Here is a 25,663-nt window from a genome sequence, read left to right on the forward strand (position 1 = left end):
ATTTCTGAAGTAGCATTGAGATGAGTTTAAGGTTTGGGGTGGGGGGTGTCACCATGGCAGGAGGGACTGTGTTAAAGGATTACAGCCTTGGAAAGGTTAAGAGCCCTCTGATATTTAGCCCTCTGATGCTTTGCTGACAGGAAACAGAGGCCAACAATGAGGGTCGTTCTCTAGGGCACGGGTCCTTTGGGAAAGGGCAGCAGCTACAGCAATCTTACCTGTGGCTTTTTCTCCTCTGTCTTTCTCCTCCAAGAGCTCCCAGCCTGGCTCCTCACCACTAGGAGTGAAACCTTCTCTGCTTTGCCTTGCTGTGTCCCCCCCCTCAGGCTGGCCTTCCTCAGGCCACACGAGCAGAGCCCTTCTACGAAGCTTTCTGGTCCCCTCTCTTCTAAGACCTCCTGGGAGTGAGCTGGGGGCTTAAGCAAAAGGGGCAGAGGAGGACAGAAACTTCATCTGCAACTCCCTAGTGCCAGAACCTCCCCTGTTCTGCCCAGCCTCTACTTCAGCTGTCTCAGAGGCTCAGCTCTGCCACCAGATCCCTGTGCTACGAGGCTCAGGCTCTTGGGGACTGGGCTCCAGCCCTCTGGGATCATCATTTGCTCTAAGAACTGGCCTGGGTGGAGCTCCAGACCAAAGGCAGCAATTGTTCAGAGCCCTGAAAGCGACAAGTCGCCAAGGTTCCTTCTACACGCTCACCTCTGACCCACCAGCCCCTCACCCCAGCCCAGGTCTGAAGAAAGGTACCTCTCTCCACTACAACAATTGGGGTGTGGCAGGCTCTGGCTTATTCGCCTTGTTCTTCCTTCCCAACCCTCTTTTCTCATCCCCCTAGCAACCAAACTAGATCCATCAAAGAGCAGGACCTGGCAGCAGAGCTGGGAGAGACTAATAGCCCGGAAGGAAGGCGGGGCCTGGAGAGGAACGGAAGCCTAGGGATGTAAGCCAGCACTGGGCGTTGGCTCTGACCCATCTCCGAGGACACACGGAAGGTGGGGGAAGTTCTCTGCTCTGCAGTCTGCAGGAGCTGACCAGCAGGGAGCCATCCTCCTTATCCCAGTCAGGCATCCAGCCTAGAACCCCAAACCTTTTTCTCTTACACCCCTCTCTTTCTCAGGACCCAACTGAGGTAGACTCATCCTGTTTGAGAGTCCCAGAGTCCCCAGTGGTAGCAGACACATGGCTCTCAGCAAACCCAAAGGGCCTCAGCATCCTTTCTCCTGCAGAGAATCCAGCCGGCCTCTGTCCACTCCTGGGACTGCCTGTGCTGCATTCTAGAAGTAGTGTGTCACACAAAGGTCAGACACCAGCCTTTCTGCTAACTGGGGTGTGGGGCGCTGTTAAGGGGTGTAGCTGTGTATTCCTGCCATGTCTGTGCACACATGCATATTTGTAGCATCTACAAGCTGGCTCAGCGAGTATTGGGTAAGTTATCTTGTGGACCTGTCGGAGGACTTCTCTCTCTCTAACAGGCTGTAGTGGCTGGACATCTCTCCCATCTCATCTCCCTTTATCTGCACCATGTCTGGGTACCTGCATCTCCTCTGCACTGGAGACTGGTGCCTACTAGTCTATAAGGCTTTCAGCCCTGGCAGCTGCTATCCCCCAACCCCCTCCCCTTCCTACTTCAGGAATTCCTCTGGTTCCCGTAAGGCCTGTGATTGACCAGCAGATGGTGTGGAGGGGGCACCAATCCAGTAAAGGCTGAAAGTGTACCACAGGCCCACTCAGCTTAGCCCCCCATCCCCACCCGGGCATGGCACAGACCCTCGAACCCCGACATCCTCAGCCCCCTGTGAGGTGCCCACTCTTGTTGGGGCGGGTGTTATGTCCGAGTTTGGGGGCTGTGTCTTTAAGGTGGAAACATCACCCTGCAACTTGTGCTGGTCCAAGGGCAGGGGGAGGGGAGCTGGTCAGTCCATTAGCCGCAGAGCTGGCGCCAATCACCAGCCCTTTACCGTGCCCTGGGGAGTAGGCAGAGATAAGCCCTTCCCCAGCCCCCTCTGCCTCAGCCCTCAGGTTGTAGCCAATGATGGGGGGGGGGGGCAGTTGACAACAGGTGAAAGGAGAACCCCAGTTTCAGGAGACAGGAGGAGGCACGAATTCCCTGGCTTAGGCCAGGTTAGCTCTCCCTCCACCTACCCCACCTCTCATTGCCCAAAACTTGCCCTTTAACCTCAGGTCCTCATATTCCCTAATTTTTACCCCCTCTTCTGAGAGGGCACACCAGGTCAAGCCATGTCCTCCCATTCTAGGCTCCAGCGTTGGATGCACGCTCAAAGGTAGACCTTAGCCCACCTCCATCACATCCCGGATCTCAGCCAGCAACAAGAGGGAATCAAGCAGGCAGGGCGCCAGCAACTAGGAGAGGGAAGGGGTGGTGTCGTCTCTCTGCAGGGTGGGGCATCCCCCTCCCCACACAGCCCAAGGCTGAAGTCAGGCCAGTGGGAGGAGCTGTCGTGCCCCCCCACACCCCCTCCCTGGAGACCGCAGGGCTATAAAGCCGTCCCGCATCGGTCTGCAGCTCCTTGCCACCCGGCCTAGTTCTGCCAAGCGCTGAATGCCATCTTCGGCCAGCATGAGCCATCATCACTCGTCGGGCCTGCGGTCCAGCATCAGCTCCACCTCGTACCGCCGGACCTTTGGGCCGCCGCCCTCACTGTCTCCCGGGGCTTTCTCCTACTCGTCCAGCTCTCGCTTCTCCAGCAGCCGCCTGCTGGGCTCGGGGTCCCCGAGCTCCTCGGCGCGGCTGGGCAGCTTCCGTGCCCCTCGAGCGGGGGCCCTGCGCTTGCCCTCGGAGCGCCTCGATTTCTCCATGGCCGAGGCCCTCAACCAAGAGTTCCTGGCCACTCGGAGCAACGAGAAGCAAGAGCTACAGGAGCTCAACGACCGCTTCGCCAACTTCATCGAGAAGGTGCGCTTCTTGGAGCAGCAGAACGCGGCCCTACGCGGGGAGCTGAGCCAGGCGCGGGGCCAGGAGCCGGCGCGCGCCGACCAGCTGTGCCAGCAGGAGCTGCGCGAGCTGCGGCGCGAACTGGAGCTGCTGGGCCGGGAGCGCGACCGGGTGCAGGTGGAGCGCGACGGGCTGGCGGAGGACCTGGCGGCGCTCAAGCAGAGGTCAGAGGGCAGGACCCGGCCCGCCAGACGCTCCCTCCGCTTCCCCTGCCTTCCCCTCCAGATCCAACAGCCCTAGGGCGTGGCCGGGCTGGCCAACCCCAGGGCGAGCCTGCAGCATCCTAGCAGCCCTCCCTGCACTTTGCTCCGAGAGCCTAGCGGAAGTGACCAGACATTAAGGGGACTCCCTTCTCTGTTTCTAGTCCGTTAGACGGAGAGACTGAATCCCTCCTTTTAGATCCTGGATCTCAGGACAGCTGCATAAGCATTGGGGGCGGGGTTCTGGATGTGGCACGAGGTCTGGGAGGTCACCCCGCAGTTCAGCATCTTCCCACTCTGCCTGTCAGGTTAGAAGAAGAAACCCGCAAGCGGGAGGATGCGGAGCACAACCTGGTGCTCTTCCGTAAGGTGAGTGAGGGGTCACGTCGAGTCCCAACACCCCAGCTGCACCCCCAGCTGCGTCTCCAGGGTGGCATCGGTGGGTTAAGGGAGGCCACTCCGTGCTTCCGAGGCAGACAGGGAAGACCTGGCCCTTCCCTGGCCTGAGGAGCCCTCCTATTGATCCCCTATTCCCGTTCACGAAGGACGTGGACGACGCCACTCTGTCCCGCCTAGAACTGGAGCGCAAGATTGAGTCTCTGATGGATGAAATTGAGTTCCTCAAGAAGCTACACGAAGAGGTGGGTGGTCGGGGTGTCTGGGAAGGCTTGGGAGAGACCTCGCTGAAGCTGCGCAGACAACAGGGATGCCTTGTGATGACAACCCCACCCCTTACAGGTGTTTTTGACTCCCACCCATGCGCCACCTGTTGGCGAGAGGGGTAACTACACCCTGAACCTGACAACTGGCTTAAGGGCAACTTGGGCTCAGGTCTCAGAATCCAGAGCGGGGTGCACTCCCTAGCTCTCCCTTCTGTTCATGAAAACAGGGGGAGCTTTTTAATAATTAATTAATTAATTAATTAATTACTTTTCTATTCACAACCCCCGCCTTTCCTGTCCCGTAGGAACTTCGAGACCTGCAGGTGAGCGTGGAGAGCCAGCAGGTGCAGCAGGTGGAGGTAGAGGCAACAGTGAAGCCAGAGCTGACCGCGGCGCTGAGGGACATCCGTGCACAGTACGAGAACATCGCGGCGAAGAATCTGCAGGAGGCAGAGGAGTGGTATAAGTCGAAAGTGCGAGAGCATTGGGGGAACCCTGGGGGACTAAGGGTGGGGAGCCACTGGGAAATGGAGATGCGCATCCCAGCCGGGCTTGTTTGCTACTGCGCAGTATGCTGACCTGTCCGATGCCGCCAACCGCAACCATGAGGCCCTCCGCCAGGCCAAGCAAGAGATGAACGAGTCTCGACGTCAGATCCAGAGTCTGACGTGCGAGGTGGACGGGCTGCGCGGCACGGTGAGCACTGTGAGGCTGTGGGGGGTGGGGTGGGGGCAGTGGGTGGATGCTGAAAACCCTTCCGACTGCCCGCATCTTCTTCCCCTTCCCCAGAATGAGGCGCTGCTCAGACAGCTGCGGGAGCTGGAAGAGCAGTTCGCCCTGGAGGCTGGAGGGTACCAAGCGGGCGCAGCACGGCTGGAGGAAGAGCTTCGACAGCTGAAGGAAGAGATGGCGAGGCACCTGCGAGAGTACCAGGAGCTCCTTAATGTCAAGATGGCCCTGGACATCGAGATAGCCACCTACAGGAAGCTACTGGAAGGGGAGGAGAGCCGGTGAGTGGCGAGGCTACTGGGACCGGGCAGGGATGGTAGGGACTGGGACCTGGCGAAGAGAATGACCAGGCCTGTGTGCTTTGCCCTCAGGATCTCAGTGCCGGTTCATTCCTTTGCCTCTCTAAGTTTAAAGACGGTTGGTGAGTCCTCCTTGCCTGGCTTCCAGCCGGCATCTCCTTTATACCTCCTGCCCCGATTGTTCTGATTGTTTTGAATATGCTCCTCTGAGATTGCTTCCTTCCCATATAATGAGGCTCCTGGCCTTCAGAACGTTGGCCTGGGAGCCTGAAAGGATAGACTTCCAACCCTTGCTGTGTCCTCTCTCTCCTGCCTTCTCCAGTGCCTGAGGTGGAGCCTCTCCAGGATAGCCACAGCAAGAAGATGGTTCTGATCAGGACGATCGAGACCCGGGATGGGGAGGTAAGACAAACAGCTTGATCCAGAACTCCACCATTTCTAGTGTTTCTGAGTTGCGATCTGGCCTGGGTATTGAGGGTACATTTTTTTCAAGTACCCACACGGCAGCTCACAACTGTGTTTAACGACTGTTGCAGGGGATCTGACACCTTCACATTGACATAAAGTGCAGTCCAATCACCAATGTACATAAAGTAAAAATAAATAAATCATTAAGAAAAACAAAACAAAACAGCAACAGAAGAGTGTATAAACTGTAGTCTTGGCAAGCTGTGACAGGCAGGACCCGGGATGATTTTCGGGAGATGCTGATTGTCCCCGGTATGCTTTGCCCCCAGAAGGTGGTGACAGAGTCCCAGAAGGAACAGCACAGTGACCTGGACAAGACTTCTATCCACAGCTACTGAGGCCTCAGCCAGAGCTCTGACCCTGACCTCAGCCTATTCCTAAGCTTGGCCCTCCCCAGTACCAGTCTGTAACCAGTCCTGCTCTGCATGCCACAGCCCCAGCCTGCCAAGTGCTAGCCCGATCCAGAGGCTGGGCCTCTTCCTGATGCATAGGTGTGACCCATAGTTTTCCTATCCTTGTAAGAGGTGGATAAAGATACCCAGGACAGCAAATCTACTCAAGAATGACCCCATGGTCCGTGGGGTGGGCCAGAGTGTGGGACTCACTCTGAGTCAAATAAAATTGCTACTGAGAGAAACTCCTTACTGTGTTGGTCTGAGGTACTTTCTTTTCTGACTCTCATTTTCTTGGCACTCGTGACTCCAGGGGATCCTGTTGGGTTTTCTCAAACTTCTCTGTTCCTTTTCAACTTTTTTTTTAAAAAAAAAGGATCTTTGGGTGTAGCTCAGGCTAGCCTTGAACTAACTTTCAATCTTGCCTCAGGGCCTCAAGTGTTGAGATTACAGATATGTGCAACCATGTCTATAACCTCTTCCATTTGAGCACCATGGCACAGGGGTGCCTACACACACACACACACACACACACACACACATTAAATTACAAATCCCAGTAGGATAGACGCAGTCGCTGGGTGGTGGTAGCACGCACCTTGAATTCCAGCACTGGGAGGCAGAGATGTGAAGATCTGGACCCATAAGCCTCAGTCCTGCTGTAAGGCATTTTCTCAATCAGTGATTGACATGGGAGGGCCCAGCCCATTGTGGGTGGTGCTATCCCTGAACTGGAGGTCCTGGGTTCTATGAGAAAGCAGGCTGAGCAAGCAATGAAGAGCAAGCCAGTAGGTAGCATCCCTCTGTGGCCTCTGCATCAGCTTCTGCCTCCAGGATCCTGCCCTGTTTGAGCTCCTGTCCTGACTTCCTTTGAGGAAGAACAGCAATGTGGAAATAAAAACTGATAAAATTCTCCCTCCACCCCCAACTTGCTTTTTGATCATGGTATTTTCATTATAGCAATAGAAAGCCCAGCTAAGACCCAGCATTCTTCTGTGTAGCCCTGGCTGTCCTGGAACTCATTCTGTAGACTAGGTTGGCCTTGAACTTAGCGCTCTCCCTGCCTCTGCCTCCCCAGGGCTGGGATTACTTTACTGGCATTTTTTGAGCTAAGAGCTTGCTATACTTTTGAGCCAATGTGGAATTTACTCTGTAGCCCAGAAGAGCCTCAAGCTTGGGATGATTTTCCTACCTCAGTCTCCTCAGTACTAGAATTACAGGCACGCACCACTATGGAGACTCCCTCTCAACTTCTGGTTTTTTTCCCCCCTGGATGTGCTGACTGTCCATACACCTTTCCTTATTGTTGTGTCTCATTCGAGAGTCCCAAAAAGACCAACCAGGAGCTGACTCTGATGTAGTCACATTAGAGTCTCTTTATTTCAAACTCAAGTCTGCGCTTACTCACCACTGACCCACAGGACAGTTTGGTGAAGCAGCCTCCAACCCTCACTGGGACAGGATTTTATAGGGAATGGGAGCAAGGGGAAGATGTCCAGCCTGGCAAGCATCTAATTGGATGACTATTGTCAGCCGACAGGTGGGTCAGCCAGACCATGAACAATCGCAAATTGTCTGAAAGTGCACCTGAAACATTCAGACTAATCTTTTTTTTTTTTTTAAGATTTATTTCTTTATTATATGTAAGTACACTGTAGCTGTCTTCAGACACTCCAGAAAAGGGAGTCAGATCTCGTTACGGATGGTTGTGAGCCACCATGTGGTTGCTGGGATTTGAACTCTGGACCTTCGGAAGAGCAGTCGGGTGCTCTTACCCACTGAGCCAACTCTCCAGCCCCCAGACTAATCCTTGTCTGTTGTTAGGAAGTAGCTAGGAAATAACTCTAGAGTATAGGCTGAGGACAAGCCATGGGGCCTTCCTGGTACAGCTTGGGTTCAGTTGCAGGTCAAGTTCTCAGGCTTTTTTCTCTTAAGATAGAGTCCGGTCTCAAGATGAAGTAGGTTTGGCCTCTCGTTAGGTTGGTTCAAGTTAACATGTTCAAGTAGAGCTCCCTGTGGAGCTGTAGCCATGTTCTTCTTTCTGGACCCCCGCCCTAAAGAAATATTGGAACCTCTCTCAGATAGAGTCCATCTTACCCGTTTTTGTGTGTTGGTTGGTTGGTTTGGTTTGGTTTAGTTTTGCTATTGTTTTCTGGACAGGGTATTGAGAAGCCAGATTGCCTTTGAACTCGCTATATGGTTGGGAGATGTAATAAATGTCTACTCATCCCAGCCATGGAGCTGATAACTGAGCAAGCTGACAATATCACCAAGGTTCAGTGTGGTGAGCCAATGAGCTTGCTGGCGTTACTTACAGGAAGCATGGATGAGGGGTTACTTATAAGGCAGCTGGGTCACCAAAAGTCTACCCCTCATGGATGACAGTTCATGCCAGAGCCCTGGTTGTACAATCTGCAGGCAGCTTGATAGGGCAGAAACCCGTACTGCTTGTGTAACCTCGGGGACAGAGGGGACTTGTGAATCTGGGAAGTTTCAGAGATATCCAAGAGCTTGTGGGTTCCTTACATCCTGAGTCATTTTGAAATATATATATATATATATATATATATATATATATATCACTTATTTTTCTATTTTATTTATATGGGTACACTGTAACTGTCTTCAGGCACACTACAAAAGGGCATTGGACCCCATTGCAGATGGTTGTGAGCCACCATGTGGATGCTGTGAATTGAACTCAGGACCTCTCAGAAGAGCAGTCAGTGCTCTCAACCAACCACTGAGCCATTTCTCCAGCCCCATTTTTCTGAGTCTTAAGGAGTTTCCTTTAAAACCTCCTGCTTCTTCCTTCTTTTTCTTTTTAAATTTATTTATTTTATGTATATGAGTACACTGTAACTGTCTTCAGACACAGCAGAAAGAGGGCATCAGATATCATTACAGATGGTTGTGAGCCACCATGTGGATGCTAGGAATTGAACTCAGGACCTCTGGAAGAGCAAATCAGTGCCCTTAACCACTGAGCCATCTTTCCAGCCCCTTCTTCTTTTTCAAGACAGGCTTACTAGCCAGGCAGTGGTGGTGCATGCCTTTAATCCCAGCACTTGGGAGGCAGAGGCAGGTGGATTTCTGAGTTCGAGGCCAGCCTGGTCTACATAGTGAGTTCCAGGACAGCTAGGGCTACACATAGAAACCCTGCCTCAAAAAAACCAAAAACCAAAAACTAAAAACCAAAAAAAAAAAAAAAAAAAAAAGACAAGGTTTCTATGTTTAGTCCTGGAACTCACTCTGTAGCTCAGGCTATCCTTGAACTCAAGAGATTGGCCTGCCTTTGCCTGCCTCTGGAGTGTTGGGATGAAAGGTGTACACCACCCCTGTCCAGCTCTTCCTTCCTTCCTGGAGATAGAGTTTATTATAGGATAAAGTGGAGGAGTCTCAAGTGGCAACGATAGGAAACGGCTGAAGAGAACTCTGTAAACTGGTCACAGTGCTATAAACCTACAATCTCAATACCCAGGAGGCAGAAGAATCACTGTTAGTTCAAAGACCCTGGTCTATGTATTCAGTTCTAGGCCAGTGGGACTTCAGCATGAGACTGCTCTCAACAAACAAAGCAAGAACAAAAAGAAAAGGGGAGAAAAGAAGAGAAAGAGGAGGAAGATGAGAAAGAAGAGGAAGGAGAAGGGGAAGAAGTGGGAGGAGGAGGAGGAGAAGGAGGAGGTGGAAGCGGAGGCAGAGGCAGAGGCGGAGGTGAAGAAGAAGAAGAAGAAGAGGAAGAGGAAGAAGAAGAAAGAAGAAGAAGAAGAGGAAGAGGAAGAAAGAAGAAGAGGAAGAGGAAGAAGAAGAAGAAAGAAGAAGGAAGAAGGAAGAAGAGGAAGAAGAAGAAGAAAGAAGAGGAAGAAGAAGAAGAAAGAAGAAGGAAGAAGAAGAAGAGGCAGAAGAAGAAGAAGAAGAGGAAGAAGAAGAAGAAGAAGAAGAAGAAGAAGAAGAAGAAGAAGAAGAAAGAAGAAGGAAGAAGAAGAAGAGGCAGAAGAAGAAGAGGAAGAAGAAGAAGAAGAAGAAGAAGAAGAAGAAGAAGAAGAAGAAGAAGAAGAAGAAAGAAGAAGAGGAAGAAGAAGAAGAAGAAGAAGAGGAAGAAGAGGAAGAGGAAGAGGAAGAGGAAGAGGAAGAGGAAGAAAGAAGAAGAGGAAGAAGAGGAAGAGGAAGAAGAACACTGTGAAAAGGATGGCCACCCTCATTGAGAACTGTCAGAGCTGTATATACCTAGCACCCACACTGTGACTTAGGTAAAAGGTGAGATTCTTTCTTTTTCAACACAGGGTTTTTCTGTTTAACCCTGGAACTCACTCTGTAGACCAAGCCGTCCATGAACTCAGAGATTAGAGATTGCCCTGCCCCTGCCTCTGGAATGCTGAGATTAAAAGCTTTGAAATGGCTTTTCATGAAAGGGTGCCTGCAGCTTATTTGACGGCTGGAGTTTAATCCCTATAGCCTATATGGTAGAAGGAAAAAAAAAAAAAAACCCTACTTCTCCAAGATGTTTTCTGATTTACACACATGCTGGGACACAGGCATGCCCATATCCATAAACACAAGTGCATCAAATAACAAATAAACCCTTGGAGCAAAGACAGACCGACATCTGGGGAAGACAGTTTTGGCTCCATGTGGTGGAACGTCCATGCACACCATAGAGTTTGTATAATCATAAATAACGGATATTTTTCCAATATGAAGAACTGTTTCGGATTGAGAAAATGGGAGATTAATAACAACGCCAGTTGGGTCCTTTTTCCAGAAGGCCTCTGTGGAGAAAGCCTGGTGAAACCTGAGTGAATAAGTCCAAGGGCGGACAGACTGCAGCAGGTAGGGAATGGGCTGCAGCAAGGGGGGTTGGGGGAATGGGCTGCAGCAAGAGATGGATGGGACACAGCAAAGATATTTTCTTCTTTGCAGGGGACAAACATATGCCACAGTACTTGACAAAGACAAGCTAATGTGATACAATTTGTTGCCAAAATAATATGCTGAAAAAAAGTAACAGATATGCCTGCAAATTCCCTGTGAGTTTTAGACTGTTTCAAGAACAATGGGAGGGGCTGGTGAGAAGGGTCAGAGGTTAGCAGTACCTGTTCTTGCAGAGAATCAGAGCTCAATTCCCAGGCACCATCCAGTGCCCTCTTTCTTCTGACTGCCAAAGTCACCAGATTTTTTCGTGGCACATAGTCAGACAGTGAGAAAATCACATAAAATGTTTTTGTTCTTTTTTTTTTCCCCCAGACACAGTTTTTCTATGTAGTCCTGGCTGTCCTGGAATTGGCCTTGAACTCACAGAGAGTCCCATGCCTGTGTTTCCTAAGTGCCTGGGCTAGGTGGGTGCCACCATGCCCAGTTTACCCTGCAGCAGTGGCTGGCCAGGAATGTGCCCGCCTCCGCCTCCAGGATACTGAGGTTCAAGGTGTGCATAACCATTCCTGATCTTTAAAAACCTCTTAATGACTTTTTTGTCTTTGTTTGCCCGTATTTCCACATCATGCGCATGCCTGATACCCGGGGTGAGAAGACAATATCAGATCCTCTAGAGACAGACTTACAGATGCTTGTAATCCACTGTGGGAACTAAAACTGGCTCCTCCCACAAGAGCAACAAGGAATCTTTACCACTGAACCATTTCTCTAGCACCGTCCTGGCCTATGCCCTAAGCACCATGCTGGCCTATGCCCTAAGCCCCAGCACTCTGGAGGAATAGGCAGGCAGATCTCTGTGAGTTCCAGGCCAGCCAGAAGTACAAAGTGAGACACCCCCCCCACATCACATTTTAAAGAAAATATGTATTTCAAAATGATTAGAAGATTTCGAATGTTCTTATTGCAAATAAATAATAGTTAAGATGATGGATATGCTAATTAAACCACCACGCAGGAGATACTTGTATAGAAAAAGACACAAATACATCCCATACATATGTGATAATCATTGTGTCCGTTGAACATAAAAACGGGCCAGTGAGATGGCTTGGGGGGATCAAGGTGCCTGCCTGAGTTCCATCTCCAGGACCCACACAATGGGAGCAGAGGACTGTGAAAAAACTGTCCCTTCACCTCTAAACCTGTGGCACTTGCACACGCACGCACAAACACACCAAACAAATAAGAAACAAAGTTTAAAAAAATCAAAGAAGGGATCTATGAGACAACTCAGTAGATACAGGTGCTTCCAAGCCTGTTGACCTAAGTTTGATCCTCAAACCCCTATAACTCCTTTAATATGCATACGTTCTGTGCACACACTCATATACATACCCATGTGCACCTACAATAATAAACAAATGTTCACAAGCTTTGAAGGGATCAGGCACAGTGTTGCAATGGCGTATGCCTACACCTAATCTACTCGGGAGGCTGGGGCAAAAGGACCTTTATTTTTTGATTTATTTCTGTTTTTACATTTTTAGCTATTTTAGTGTGTGTGTCTCATCACGCATGTGCCACGGCACATGTGTAGAAGCCACAGGGTAACTAGTAGAAATCTGCTCTCTCCTTATGCTTTGTGGGTCCTGGAGATCAAACTCAGGTCACCAGACTTGGTGGCAGGTGCCCTTACCCACTGTAGTAGTTACTTCCTGTTGGTGTGATGAAGTATGACGATCAAAAGCAACTTAAAGCTGGGCGGTGGTGGTGCATGCCTTTAATCCCAGCACTTGGGAGGCAGAAGCAGGTGGATTTCTGAGTTCGAGGCTAGCCTGGTCTACAGAGTGAGTTCCAGGACAGCCAGGGCTGCACAGAGAAACCCTGTCTCAAAAAAAAAAAAAAAGCACAATTTAAGAGACAGTTTATTTTGGCTTATGGTTCCAGAGGGCTAGATATGCACAATGGCAGGGAAAGAGGTGTGGTGACTGGACCACATAGAGAAGCAGAGAGATAGCCATCTGTAAGCAGGGCAAGGCTATCGATCTCAAAGCCTATCCTCAGTGACATATTTCATCCAGGAGGTTCCCTGTTGTACAAGTTCCATAACCTCCCCCAGTTAAGGCCACCAACTGAGTGTCAAGTACTTACATCCAGGAGCTCTTATGGAAGACATTTCTCCTTCAAACTACCATGCCCACTAACTTACAGGCCTCTCGTTCATCTTCAGTTCTAAGGCAGCCCTAACTTCAAAATTAGACCACATCAAATAAATAAAAAACAGGACTGTTGTGGATTGCCCTGGTGCTGTTTATATTTTGATGCTAATTTGGCTTCCTCAAGAGGGGCTGCCCCAAAGAGAAGTAGATCACGTTCTCAGGTGATTCCATGTGAACCTTCTCCGAATTTTAGCTGGTTAATGAAGACTGCAGAAGCTCATCGCTGGGCGAAGGATAAGATGGAATTTCCGGGCCCAGGAGAAAGAGAAGAGAGAAAGGGAGAGAGAGGTCAGACCAGGCTGTGTAGCCGATAGGAAGTAGTAAATATGTAACTCTTGGGACCATTAGTTTGTAGCCTCTGCCAGCTCCTGCGACTGTTTTTTGTTTGTTTGTTTGTTTGTTTTTCGAGACAGGGTTTCTCTGTGTAGCCCTGGCTGTCTTGGAACTCACTCTGTAGACCAGGCTGGCCTAGAACTCAGAAATTCGCCTGCCTCTGCTTCCTACGGGCTGGGATTAAAGGCCTGGGCCACCACTGCCCGGCTAGCAAGTGTGCTTTTTTAAAATCACATACAACACAGGACTTTGCCTTCTAAAAATTGAAAAAAGAGATTTTTGCCTGATGGTGTTTGCTACAGTCCTAGTACTTGGAAGATGGGTGGAAGATTTGTCCAACATTATCCTTGGCTATACAGGGAGCTCGTCAAGGCTGCGGTATGTGAGATTTTTCTGTCTCCACATAAAACAAGAAGAAAGAAAGAGAGAGAGAGAGAGAGAGAGAGAGAGAGAGAGAGAGAGAGAGAGAGAGAGAGAGAGAAAGGCTGGGGGTACAGCTCAGTGATTAGAGTGTTGTTTGTTTCGCAGGCATTGCAGCCTCCGGCTTTGATCCTTAGCACCTGGTAGAGTGGGACATAGCAGCCATCCATTTAGGAGGGCTTGGGAGGGAGAAGCAGGAGGACCAGAACTTCAAGGTCATATTGATGAATTAGAGATCAATACACAATACTCAGTACTCCTGAGGGCTATGTGACATTCCACTAAAAAAAAAAAAAGGTGTGTGTGTGTGTGTGTGTGTGTGTGTGCTGGAGAGATGGCTCAGTGGGCGGTTAAAATACACAGGTTGCTCTTCCAGAGGAACTTGGTTCTGTGGACACCAGGCGCACATGCAGGCAAAACACTCATTCACATAAAATAAAAATAAATGAATATAACAAAAAGTTAAGAAAGAAAAAGAAAAAAAGATCAACCTCAAAAAGAAAAGCAAAAAGAGCTATGGACATAGCTCAAACATAGACCAAACTGGAGGCCCTAGGTTCTTTTCAGCACAACAAACAGAACATAAAATTGGTTTTGTTTGCATAAAACAGAAAACTCAATAGAATTAATAGGTAAGCCAAGAATTCATTAATATCGCTGGATAAAGCTGAATGTGGTGGCTTGCACCTTTAATTCCAGCTTTCTGGAGGCAGAGACAGATGGATCCATATGAGTCTAGAGGCCAGTCTGGTCTTCATTGCAAGTTCCAGAACAGTCAGAGCTACATAAAGAAAGACCTTGTTTTAAACAAAACAAAACAAAACAAAACAAAACAAAATTGATTGGATAGAAATCAGCTACATACCTCCACAAACAAAGGATATAGTTACAATGGGTTTTTTAAATTTAATTTTATTTTTTCACTTTATATGCATAATGGGGGGCTGGATAGATGGCCCAGTGGTTAAGAGCACTGGCTGCTCTCCCAGAGGTCCTGAGTTCATTTCCCAGCAACCACCTGGGGTCTCACCACCATCTGTAATGGGATCCAATGCTCTCTTCTGGCCTGCAGGTGTGTATGCAGACAGAGCACTGGCATAATCCATAGCACTAAAAGAAAGGGGAGGGAGGGAGGGAGGAAAAACTAAAAGGGAAACTGACTAGATGTTGATAGGTCTGGTCTCTCTATACAACCCACCTGAGCACTGGCATTTGCTCCAGTGTGTGTGTGCGTGTGTGTGTGTGTGTGTGTGTCTGTGTGTGTCTGTGTCTGTGTAAGACAACTGTATTTGCTCAGGACACTTCAAGACCAAGTGCTCAGCACAAAGGAGATTTATTTGCCCAGGAAGGACAAATAAATTGGGGGCTGGAAAGGTGGCTCAATGGTTAAGAGCATTGACTGCTCTTTCAGAGGTCCTGAGTTCAATTCCCAGTAACTACATGGTGGCTCACAACCATCTGTAATGGGATCTGATGCTTTCTTCTGGTGTGTGTCTGAAGACACTAAGATAGAGGATGAGGGAGAAGGGTAAGGGAACAAAGGAGAAGGGGAAAGGGTATTTGTCCTGGGGTGGGGCCAGGAACAAAGGACTGCCTTTGAATAGAGACAGAGGTGATCCATAGGAAAATGTCAGATTTTAAAGGCTAAGAAAGGGGAAAAAAAACTCCATGTTAGGATGAAGTGTTTCATTTTGATTGGACAGGTTGATTAGGACAGCCAAAGTGGGCTTTAGATTGCTGGTCTTCAATACTTTGATAGCTGGACCTCGGTAGTCAGCCTCAAGAGAAGGAAGTGGCCAAATAAGGGAATGGACCTTGGGGGCTAGCTTCAGGAATGGAATCTAATGGTTTTTAGCTAGGCAGACAGGAGAGGTGAGGTCTACCAGGGCCGTGTTTGCCATTCTGGGGCTGTCTAGAGTCCCTTCGGTATGTATCTGTATGCAGGTACACACATGTACATACACCTGTGGAGGCCAGATGTCAACTTCCAGTGTTGGTCTTCAGCTTGCTTTCTTTAAATTTGTATTTATGTGTATATGTGTGTATGTCTGAGCTCATGTCACGTGTTTAGGTACCCATAGAGGCCTTAAGAAGGTGTCAGATCCCTTGTAGCTAGAGTTATAGATAGATGTGAACGGGGACTTTGGGGGCTGAGAACCAAACGCAGGTTCTCTGGAAGCACAGCATGAGCTAGGAACTGTTGAGACATGTCTCCAGGCTGTGTTTGCTGTTTTGAAACATTCTCACTAGAACTTAGGTCTTAATGATTAGGTTAAGCTGGCTGACCGGTGTAGCATGTAGTTTTGAGCTACCTCCTTTGCTCCAGAAAATGGAGGTTGGAGACAGGAGCTGGAAAAGATGCTAGAACAAAGCACACAACAGTTCACAGATCAGACTGATCAGCAAAGAGAAAACAGGAAGACGGGGAAGACTGAGGAAGATGGAGGAAGAGGAGGTGGGAGGAAGATGGAGCAGAACCACGTGGTCTGGAGAAGCCGCAAGCAGCAAGGGACCTTACAGCTGGGGATTAGAGTAGTGTAGTGGTAGATTTGCCCAGTCTGGGCATGCGTGCAGCTTATAAATATTGTAACTGAGTCGTGTGGTTTTTGCATGGACTTATTGGGGTTGGAGATTTACTGCAGCAGACCAGGGAGGCCCAGACATTGCCCTTTCTATGCCTCCTCAGCACCGGGATTATAAGCATGAGCCACCACACCCAGCTTTTGGAGTGGGTCCTGGGGGTAGAACTCTGGCCCTCATGCTTGTGTGGCAAGTACTTTCCTGACTGAGCCATCTCTCAACCTCTCCTCCTCATTTTAGCGACAAGGTCTTACTTACTCTGTGACGCCCTGGCCTCTAACAGAGGATGCTATGCTTTTGCCTTCCAGGAGCTGGGCTCTCACTTCCAATGTTGCCTCATGGATTCATTCAGTCGTTCAGTCATTTACAGACTCATTCAGCACAGATTTAGGTCTCTGTATAAGTGCTCACTACAAGCCACTGAAAATATGAAGACAGATGAAAGAGTAGCAGTTCTCAACCTGTGGGCCTCGTCCCATTTGGGATAGTGTATCAAATTTCCTGTATGTCAAGTATTTACATTATGATTAACAACAGTAGCAAAATTAGTTATTAAGTATCAATGAAATAATGTTATGGTTGGGGCTCACCACAACATGAGGAACTGTATTAAGGGTCACAGCATTAGGAAGGCTGAGAACCGGGGGGAGGATATAGGGGACTTTTGGGATAGCATTTGAAATGTAAATGAAGAAAATATCTAATAAAAAATTGGAAAAGAAAAAAAAAAAGGGAAGGGTGAGAACCACTGAGATAGAGGGTCATCTCAGCACCTTCTATCAGAAAAGGCAGAGGTTAATAATCATTGTATTCTTATTGATGAATATAGAATTCCCAGCTGAGCTCCATACTCTGAGTAAATATTTTTTTATTTTTTGTTTTTTTCGAGACAGGGTTTCTCTGTACAGCTGTGGCTGTCCTGGAACTCACTTTGTAGACCAGGCTGGCTTCAAACTCAGAAATCCACCTGCCTCTGCCTCCCAAGTGCTGGGATTAAAGGCGTGTGCCACCACTGCCCGGCTCTGAGTAAATGAACACCACTCAGAGCACATAACCAGAGTTAGCCAGACAGTTTAGAAGGTGGGAAGAGCTGACGGAGGCATCGTTCCCAGACTGAGTGTGTGTGTGTACAGAAGGGCTCTAGGAGAGCCTGTCTGAGGAAGTAATGATGGACAGATGGACAGACAGACAGCAACATGGAAAGTGAGGAGGCATTCCAGCCAGAGGCATAGAGGAAACAGGACAGATCTGAGGACGCAGGTGAGGTCATGAAGTTAGAAGTGTCAATGAAACACAGGTCTCAACTCAGAGAGAAGAGGTCGTTTATTCTGGTTCCAAATCCTAGAGACTATGACCTAGAATCTGGACTTAGGTCATCCCGAATTTCACTGTCTGGAGGTAGAAGCAGGGTGTTTTGATGGCTACATAACAGAGAGTTATAAATCAAGGCATTTTATTTTATTTTGAGACAGGGTTTTATTATTTTGCCTTGGCTGGCCTGGAATTTCTTGTGGACAAGGCTGGCCTCAAATGCACAGGGACTTGCAGGTCTCAGCATCCAGTGTGCTAAGATTGAAGGTGTGCATCCTGACCTCCTGCCCTCAGGACATTTTAAAAATGCTTTGGTGGGGATTGGAGAGATGGCTCAGGGATTAAGAACACTTATTGTGCCAGGCAGTGGTGGCGCTTGCCTTTAATCTTAACACTTGGGAGGCAGAGACAGGCAGATTTCTGAGTTCGAGGCCAGCGTGGTCTACAGAGTGAGTTCTAGGACAGCCAAGGCCACACAGAGAAACCCTGTCTCTGAAAATAAAAAAAAATTTAAAAAAAGAAAAAAGAACACTTTTATGTTTCCAAAGGAGCTACATTTGATTCCCAGAAACCACACGATGGCACACAATTATTCAACTCCAGCTCCAGGGGATCTGTCGTCATCTCCTGACCTCTATAGGCTTCAGACATTCAGACATGCATGTGGGGCACACACACACACACACACACACACACACACATGCGCTCACACAAGAAAAACACACAGAAATAAAAACACACTGGCGTTAACATCAGAAAGAGCCCCTTGTGAGGGAATCTCATCTACAGGCCTCAAATGGATGAGAGCATTTCTAGCCCTTTGATGGGTGGAAAACTGGATTTTGTTAATATAATCCATGAAGTTTCCACCTGTATAGAGGTAGGCAAAGAATGGGCAGGAAATGAAGATGGCCCAAGGTAAATTGTAGTTGGTTTCTTTTATTTTTTAAAGATTTATTTTATGTAAATGAGTGCTCTGTTTGTATGTACACCTGCATCCCAGAAGAGGGCCGCGGACACTAGGAGAGAAAGTTGTGAGCCACCATGTGGTTGCTGGGAATTGAACTCAGGACCTCTGGAAGAGCAAGCAGCCAGTGCTCTTAACTGCTGAGCCATCTCTCCAGCCTGTCATTGTTTCTTAACTGTAACATTCCATCTCCTTCAGTCACTGAAGCTTTTTTATTTATTTATTTTTATTTTATGTCCATTGGTGTTTTGCCTGTCTGTCTGAGGGAGTCAGATCTCCTGGAATGGGAGCTACAGTTGTGAGCTTCCATACGGGTGCTGTGCATTGAACCCCAGTACTCTAGAAGAAAAGCCAGTGCTCTTAACCGCTGAGCCATCTCTTTAGCCCCCAGTCACTGAAGATTTAACCAGTCATTGTGGACACAGCTTCTTGTCAAGATTTCTCCCTCACAGAAGGCAGAGAGCAAGTAGGCAGAGCAGCATGCCACAGAATGCTAGGTTTAGTGTGCAGATAACTAAAGCACAACATTTTGGAAATTTTCTCCAGAAGAAACGGATTCATGTAGACAGAAAGACGGGAGGTGGGGAACTCCCCTGAGGGCTCAAGGAACGATTCAGAAGAGAAGGCAGAAAAGATGTTAACAGCCAGAGGGGATGGATGACTCTAGAAGAACATCGTCTTCCAGACACAGCAGGACTGATGCAACATGTGAGCTCACAGAGACTGTAGCAGCACACACAGGGCCTGCACAGGCTCAAGCCAGACTGGGTCCCAGGCTGAGAGGCAGGGGACAGAAGCCACAAGCTTCCATCCCTAACCAAGAAGCTACCTCCAATTGACAACTGCTTGCAAAAGAAGTTAGTCTTCCCCAGTGGAATCTCACTGGGTATGCTAATCACACTTAGGGGTGGGCCCCTTGCCCCGAGGTAGATAGCCAACATCAAACTAACTCAGTGGTGTTTTTGGTAGACTTCTTGTCTCATATGGCTTTGTTTGGGCATTTTTTTTCTTACTGGTCTTTTGCTTGCATATTATGGTTTCCAACTTTGTGCTTTTATGAGCTCTGGTTTGTGTGTGTTTCTTGTGCTTTTTTTTTCTTTTCTGTTCTGGTGTTTGTTTTGTTGGTCTGTTTGTTTTCTAAGGAGAAGGAAAGTGTGGGGAGGGAGGGAAGAGGGAACTGTTATCAGAATATATTGCATAAAAAATGTTTCAGGGCTGGGGAGAGGGCGGTTAAGAATGGTAGCTGCTAGCCAGGCATGGTGGTCCACGCCTTTAATCCAGCACTTGGGAGGCAGAGGCAGGCGGATTTCTGAGTTCGAGGCCAGCCTGGTCTACAAAGTGATTTCCAGTACAGCCAGGACTACACAGAGAAACCCTGTCTCAAAAAACAAACAAACAAACAAACAAACAAAAAAAGAATGGTGGCTGCTCTTCCAGAGGTCCTGAGTTCAATTCCCAGCAACCACATGGTGGCTCAGGACCATCTATAAAGGGATCTGATGCCCTCTTTTGGCATGTAGGTGTACATGCAGACAGAGCATCCTTATATTAAAAAACAAAACAAAAAACATAAATTTAATTTTTTTTTTTCTTTCTGGGGCTGGAGAGATGGCTCAGCAGTTAAGAGCACTGACTGCTCTTCCAGAGGTCCTGAGTTCAATTCCCAGCAACCACATCCTGGCTCAGGACCACCGTAACAGGATACAATGTCTTCTTCTGGTGTGTCTGAAGACAGTAACAGTGTACTCACATACATAAAATAAATAAATCTTTTTTTTGTTGTTGTTGTTTTTGGTTTTGGTTTTTCGAGACAGGGTTTCTCTGATAGCCCTGGCTGTCCTGGAACTCACTTTGTAGACCAGGCTGGCCTCGAACTCAGAAATCCGCCTGCCTCTGCCTCCCNAGTGCTGGGATTAAAGGCGTGCGCCACCACGCCCGGCCTAAATAAATCTTTTTAAAAAACTGTTTAACTAAAAGCATATATATTTAAAATAAAACGACTCAAGGGATTGGGCAAGGAGATTTGGAAGACAATCGCTTTTAAGACCAAGCTGACTGTCTCTGTGTGCTCTGCTTCATCTGGCTAAACAGCTGAATAGATGCTCAAAGGTATAAAATCCGTAGGTGTGAAAAGAAGTGGAGTATGGGAGGGGAGATCCGGAAGCACTTCACGAAAAACGCCTATGTTCCTGGCTTGCTGGTCAGCACCCTTTAAACTGACGTCTATGCAGGGAGTGTGCAATCCGAGCTTCCTGAAGCAGGAAGCTGCGAGTTTGAGGCCACTCTCGGGTGGGGTGGGGTGGGGTGAGACATTGCCCACCCCCATCTCCATCATCTGGCAGCCTCACAGTTGCCTGCCAATAAGGAGCAGGTAAGCCCTCTCATCCAGACCGGTGGAAGGCAACCTGATGATGCAGAGATCTCCCCACCCAGGAGGAGCCCTTCAATTCTGATTAACAGAGCTCCAGCCACCCTGGGTCTGACCACACCCCACCAGGGTGTGAGGTCCGAGTGGACACAGGATTTCTTGGCTCCTCGTTCTCGTTGGGCTCCAACAGTTCAGGTACCTCCAGCCCTCTCACCCATTAGGCTCCTCATCTCCCGCAAGAAGTGGCCATAGTTCCCAAAACCCGGCCGTGCACTACGTTCAGAGTGTGGTCAACAGTGGTCTCGATGACCATCCTTTCCCACAATTCCGCGGCCTTCATGAGGGGCCAGCCCTCGGCTGGCTCCAGCTCTCGCGAGAGTCCGGTAATGCCCGTTGCAGCCCAGACTGGCCTTCCCGGGCTTCAGAACAGCATCCTCCCTGGCTTTCCGCCCCCATCCTGCCACTCGCGCTCCGTCCTCGGATTGGCCGAGAGAGCTGGTCAGTTGTTCTCCCATCAAGAAAACGTTTCGGCGACTTGTCCTTCTCTGGCCCCGCCTTCGGAGCCTGCGGATTGGGTGGCTGCGTGTGACGTCACGACCCTCCTGCGTCAGCGGGGACCAGCCAATCAGGAGCTTGGCGTATTTTACAAACTGGGGAAGCAGCAGCAGCCACAGCAGAAGCAGAAGCAGAAACCCAAGGAATCGGCGAAAAACCCGAGGAAGTAGAGGTGACCCCGAGGGCCTCCTGGAATGGTGCGGCACGAGGATCTTAGAGGGGAGTCCTGCCGAGGTTCCTAGGGAGGAGAGCAGTTTGGAGCTCCGGGGCGAGATAGCAGACTTGGGGTTTCTGAAAGAGTTGCCAGGAGAGCGGCCTTGCTGCCGGTGCGGACTTCTAGCCACATGGATTGGGACCAAGGGGAATCAGGGATATCAGCACCCATGCTTTGAGAAGTGATTTGCTTTGGTCCTCAGTCCTGTCTACCTTCTTCTCTCATCTCCATTATAGCCGCCATGACTACCCTCCAAACCAATAAGGATCCCCACCTCCGAGGTGTATCTCCCAACCCTAGCAAGATTCCAGTACTCTCCCAAAGATGCCAAGATTTTTCCTCAGTCAAGTCGCGCTCTCTGGACCAGGAGAACCAAGATCCGAGGGTAGGAGGGGCTGGATACAAGGAGGCAGCTCGAGGCAGCAATGCACCCCCACCCCCTACCCCCGCACTGAATCCCAGCTTTTCCCCCTTCCCCCCCCAGACACCAGCACAGAAGCCACCGCGCAGTACTCAACGTCAACGTCCACTCACTGACACGGCAGGCCTCAGATCGAAAACCTTGCAAACCTTGCACCAGACTGAAAAATCACCAAGCTGGAAGGCCACTCAGCTGCGGAACCCTCTGGAGGAACTCAAGCCTAGCTCTGGGGGATCAAATGTGCGGCTTGTGACCCATCCCCAGACAGGTACCTGTTCAAGACCTGGGGACAGCCTACTTGGCTGAGTGAGGATGGGAGACCCAAAGTGGAGGTCTTGCATACTGCAAGAGACCTGGGTCTTGTCCAGAAACCTCTTTGCTCTGAGAAACCATCGCTTTCAGCAAAATGCCATCTTTTGCCTGGCATGGTGGCTCATGCCTCTCATCCCAGCACTTTAGGAGGCAGAGGCAAGTGGTCTCTGTGAATTGGATGCCTTTTTTACCTAGTGAACTCCAGGCCTAAACAATTATATTGTATCTCAAAAAAAAAAAAAAAAGAAAAAAAAAAGAAAAAAGGACATCTTCTGGGCCTTTTTAGCAACCCTGAGGAAGACAGTCACAGTCCTTTGCTCATTGTTATGCTGAGTCTTTATAATCTGTCCATACTTCAGCTTTAATTCTTCCTTTTCAACAATAAATATATATTTTAAAGATTTTTTTTTTTTTTGGAGGCAGAGTTTCTCTGTGTAGCCCTGGCTGTCCTGGAACTCACTTTGTAGACCAGGCTGGCCTCGAACTCAGAANNCCNCCCGCCTCTGCCTCCCGAGTGCTGGGATTAAAAGCGTGGTGCATCACCACACCTGGCTTTTTTTTTTTTTTTTTTTTGAGACAGATTTTCTCTGGCTGTCCTGGAACTCACTCTGTAGACCAGGCTGGCCTCGAACTCAGAAATCCTCCTGCCTCTGCCTCCCAAGTGCTGGGATTAAAGGCATGCGCCACCACGCCTGGCTTAAAGATCTATGTTTTATTTTATGTGAGTCCACGTGAGTGCAGTGCCCATGGAGTTCAGAAGAGGACAGTGGAATCCCTAGAGCTAAAGTTATAGCTGGCCGTGAGCTGCCATGTGGGTGCTGGAAATAGAACCCAGGTCTCCCTGAAGAACAGCTAGTGGCTCTTAGCAACTGAGCCATCTATCTAGCCTCTAAAAAGAGATTGGTTTTAATGATGTGTATGTGTGAGCAGGTGCCTGTGGGGACCGGAGGCACTGGATTGTCTTAGAGCTGGAGTTCCAGGCCGGCCACCTGACATAGATGCTAAGAACTGAACACCAGTCAGTCCTGTGCAAGAACAGTAACAGTGTGACTGTTCTTAATCCCCATGGCATCTCTCCAGTCCCCGGTGATATGTCCTGTATGGCAAAACCGTTGTTTTATGTTATACCCCACTGTTTAGAGCAACGGCTTACATGAAATTCTTCAAACTTTGGTGAGCTTAGATTCAACCGAATGATCTCCTCCGGTCTCTTAAGACCTTATGTAGCCCAGGCTCTGAGCTCTCTATGAGCTGGTGGCTGGCCTTGAACACCTGGTTCTCCTGCCTCAGTATCCTACATTCTGGTTTTACAGGCGTGCACCCCATAGCCTGGCTTGGATAATGTTTCTTTCGCTCCCTGTTCCTGGGTATGAGCACCACCTGTCCCTCAGCCCCCCTGTTCCTGTTCTTCCTGATCCTGTCTCTTCCCTTGCAGAGGCCATAGGGGCTATAGAGTTTGTGGCTGACCCTGCAGCCCTGGCCACCATCTTGTCAGGTGAGGGAGTGAAGAGCTGTCCCCAGGGGTACCGGTCCAGTCTGGCTCAGAGAGTGCTAGTCCGTGAGAGAAAGGGAGGCACCACCCAGAGGGGCCAGGTAATGAGAAGGAGGTGAGACCAGTCTGGGGTGGACTAAGGGGTGATTTCTGAGTCTTGCTGACAGCCTTTGTTGGTGGTCCAGAGTGCACGGTCTTCTGCATACCTGGCTCCCAGAATCCCCACCCATCAAGTGGGTCCTGCCAGGGCTTCCTGCTTCTCAAGACTGGAGGGCCCGGGACTCCGAGACCACACTTTGTCCCCACCCAGGTTAGAGGCTCTGGTGAGTTCTCCTGAGGGGCTGACACTCACGGCTAGAAGCTTCTTCTTGGGACAGAGCAGGCTTTGGGACAATATCTCAAGATGAACTGGTGGGTTCTGTCGGGAGAGACGGGGTGGTGTTCGTGTCTGGCTCGGGGCTGTTTCTCACTCTGTTTTCCTGTCTTGCCGTGGATCAGAATCCACCTTCAGGCTCCTCTCACTCCTCCGCTCGACCCAGCTTCCAGGAGCTAAGAAGAGAGACATGTGGTGGCAGCAGGTAAGGAGAGTGTAGATTCCCTTTCAACCCCAGACGGGAAAACATCACTGGGCAGGGCTGTGGGGTTCAGACTTTGACAGCTGAGCCTTATCTATGACATGGAGGACATGGGGAGCGCTGCTTCATTTGGCTACAGCGTAAACTGACAATAGGTGGCTTTTGCGTTCAATTCCTGACCCTTACCACTACGAGCTGTGCAAGCTCACCTTAACCTGCCTGGGTCTTGGCTTCTGTATCCCCAACGGCCAAGTGAGGTTAACGCTGGTTCTGTTAGAGGCTACTGAGCTGGTGTTTGCAAAGCCCTTAGCTAATGCCCAGCCCTTGCTTGGCACTCAGGGACGGGGACTGTACTGACAGAAGGACCTCAGCAAACCAGGCCTCAAGACTGCTCCTGAAGACCCCGGTTCAGCCTGGTGAGTTTGTGTGGATATGGGAACAAAGCAAGGGTGAGTGCCTGCACCAGGAAGGCAAGGGTCAGCAGGTCTCAGAGAGTGGGGTGAAGTAAGGGAGAGGTTGGAGGGAGGTCTGGCTCAGTGGTGGAGTGCTCCTCCAGCATTCACATCCCAGAAACACACACACACACACACAAACAGCAGACAAGACCTCCCGGGAAGGTCAGAGGTCAGCCTGGTTGTGCATGTGTCTCTGTTTCTGCCCTCTCCCTGCCACTTCCTGCAAGACAATGTCTACTGTGTTCTCTGTGCCAGTCCCTTGTGAGCCATGGCCACCAGCCCACTCAGGGCATTGGGATTGATAAGTGTTTGCCAAGGTATTATTGTGCTCTCGGGGGATGCTGAACGGGTAGACTTTGGTGTTGTAGATACTACAGGAAATGAATGTCCTGTCTCCTCCCAGCTTCCTTATCCCTCCGAGGAGAGCAGGAGGCTGTCCCTCACTCCGACGACGGAGGGGGAAGACATCATCTGGGTCTGGCTCAACGGATACCATTAAAAGAAAGTCTGACAAACACCAGGGTGAGCAGAGACCCTCCCAGGATGGGGAAGGGGTGTTCAGGCGGCACACTGAGGATTGTGGGTAGAATTGGCAGACTCGGGACTCAGGGTATTTGGTCTTTTGCTGGAGTTGGGACAAAGCCCTCTTCAGGGTAGATCTGACTTCCTTTGTTGGGTATCTGGGACCCAGGGTGAGAGATGACAGACTGTTATGTGTGTCACTATCAAATCAGTATAGTGGCTGAAACATGGCCAACACTTACCAACCAAGCATTAATTCCTTCATTCCACTGGCATTTGCTAACTGGCTTTTGGATTCAGCCATGGTTCTAGTTCCAGAAAAAAAAAATATATATATATATATATAT

General features: G+C 49.4%; 2 protein-coding genes and 1 long non-coding RNA gene across 6 annotated transcripts in view; 2 read left to right on the forward strand and 1 right to left on the reverse strand.

The window, feature by feature from the left end:
* Window positions 1-2,524: 2,524 nt before the first annotated feature.
* Window positions 2,525-5,945, forward strand: Prph (peripherin). Of its 2 annotated transcripts, none has more exons than XM_021184281.1 (9): window positions 2,525-3,114; window positions 3,459-3,519; window positions 3,696-3,791; window positions 4,118-4,285; window positions 4,383-4,508; window positions 4,602-4,822; window positions 4,913-4,962; window positions 5,163-5,242; window positions 5,578-5,945. In XM_021184281.1, exons 1-9 carry the CDS (start codon window positions 2,558-2,560, stop codon window positions 5,644-5,646), a joined length of 1,428 nt encoding a protein of 475 aa, XP_021039940.1. In that variant the 5' UTR covers window positions 2,525-2,557; the 3' UTR covers window positions 5,647-5,945. The 2 variants fall into 2 exon arrangements, with proteins under 2 accessions (XP_021039940.1, XP_021039941.1); XM_021184282.2 differs by having other exon boundaries at window positions 2,543-3,114; window positions 5,581-5,923.
* Window positions 5,946-14,453: 8,508 nt separating this feature from the next.
* On the reverse strand, window positions 14,454-21,099 carry LOC110310567. The gene is made up of 3 exons (XR_002379850.1): window positions 20,985-21,099; window positions 16,383-16,544; window positions 14,454-14,654 (listed from the first exon to the last, which is right to left on the reverse strand). It is a non-coding gene; the product is annotated as an uncharacterized LOC110310567 (long non-coding RNA).
* Troap (trophinin associated protein) overlaps window positions 21,006-25,663 on the forward strand; it is an 8,816-nt gene continuing 4,158 nt past the window's right edge. The window contains exons 1-8 of one of the 3 annotated variants that reach the window (XM_021183616.1): window positions 21,006-21,497; window positions 21,776-21,924; window positions 22,024-22,228; window positions 23,708-23,865; window positions 23,950-24,087; window positions 24,263-24,342; window positions 24,679-24,755; window positions 25,198-25,316. In XM_021183616.1, the coding sequence (XP_021039275.1) occupies window positions 21,781-21,924; window positions 22,024-22,228; window positions 23,708-23,865; window positions 23,950-24,087; window positions 24,263-24,342; window positions 24,679-24,755; window positions 25,198-25,316 (921 nt within the window). In that variant the 5' untranslated portion in view covers window positions 21,006-21,497; window positions 21,776-21,780. Of the gene's footprint in view, window positions 21,523-21,586; window positions 21,652-21,775; window positions 21,925-22,023; window positions 22,229-23,707; window positions 23,866-23,949; window positions 24,088-24,262; window positions 24,343-24,678; window positions 24,756-25,197; window positions 25,317-25,663 lie in introns of those variants that run through there. The other 2 variants (XM_021183617.1, XM_021183618.1) reach the window with 2 other exon arrangements.

This window comes from Mus caroli, chromosome 15 (genome assembly GCF_900094665.2).
Source record: "Mus caroli chromosome 15, CAROLI_EIJ_v1.1, whole genome shotgun sequence".
Taxonomy (NCBI): domain Eukaryota; kingdom Metazoa; phylum Chordata; class Mammalia; order Rodentia; family Muridae; genus Mus; species Mus caroli.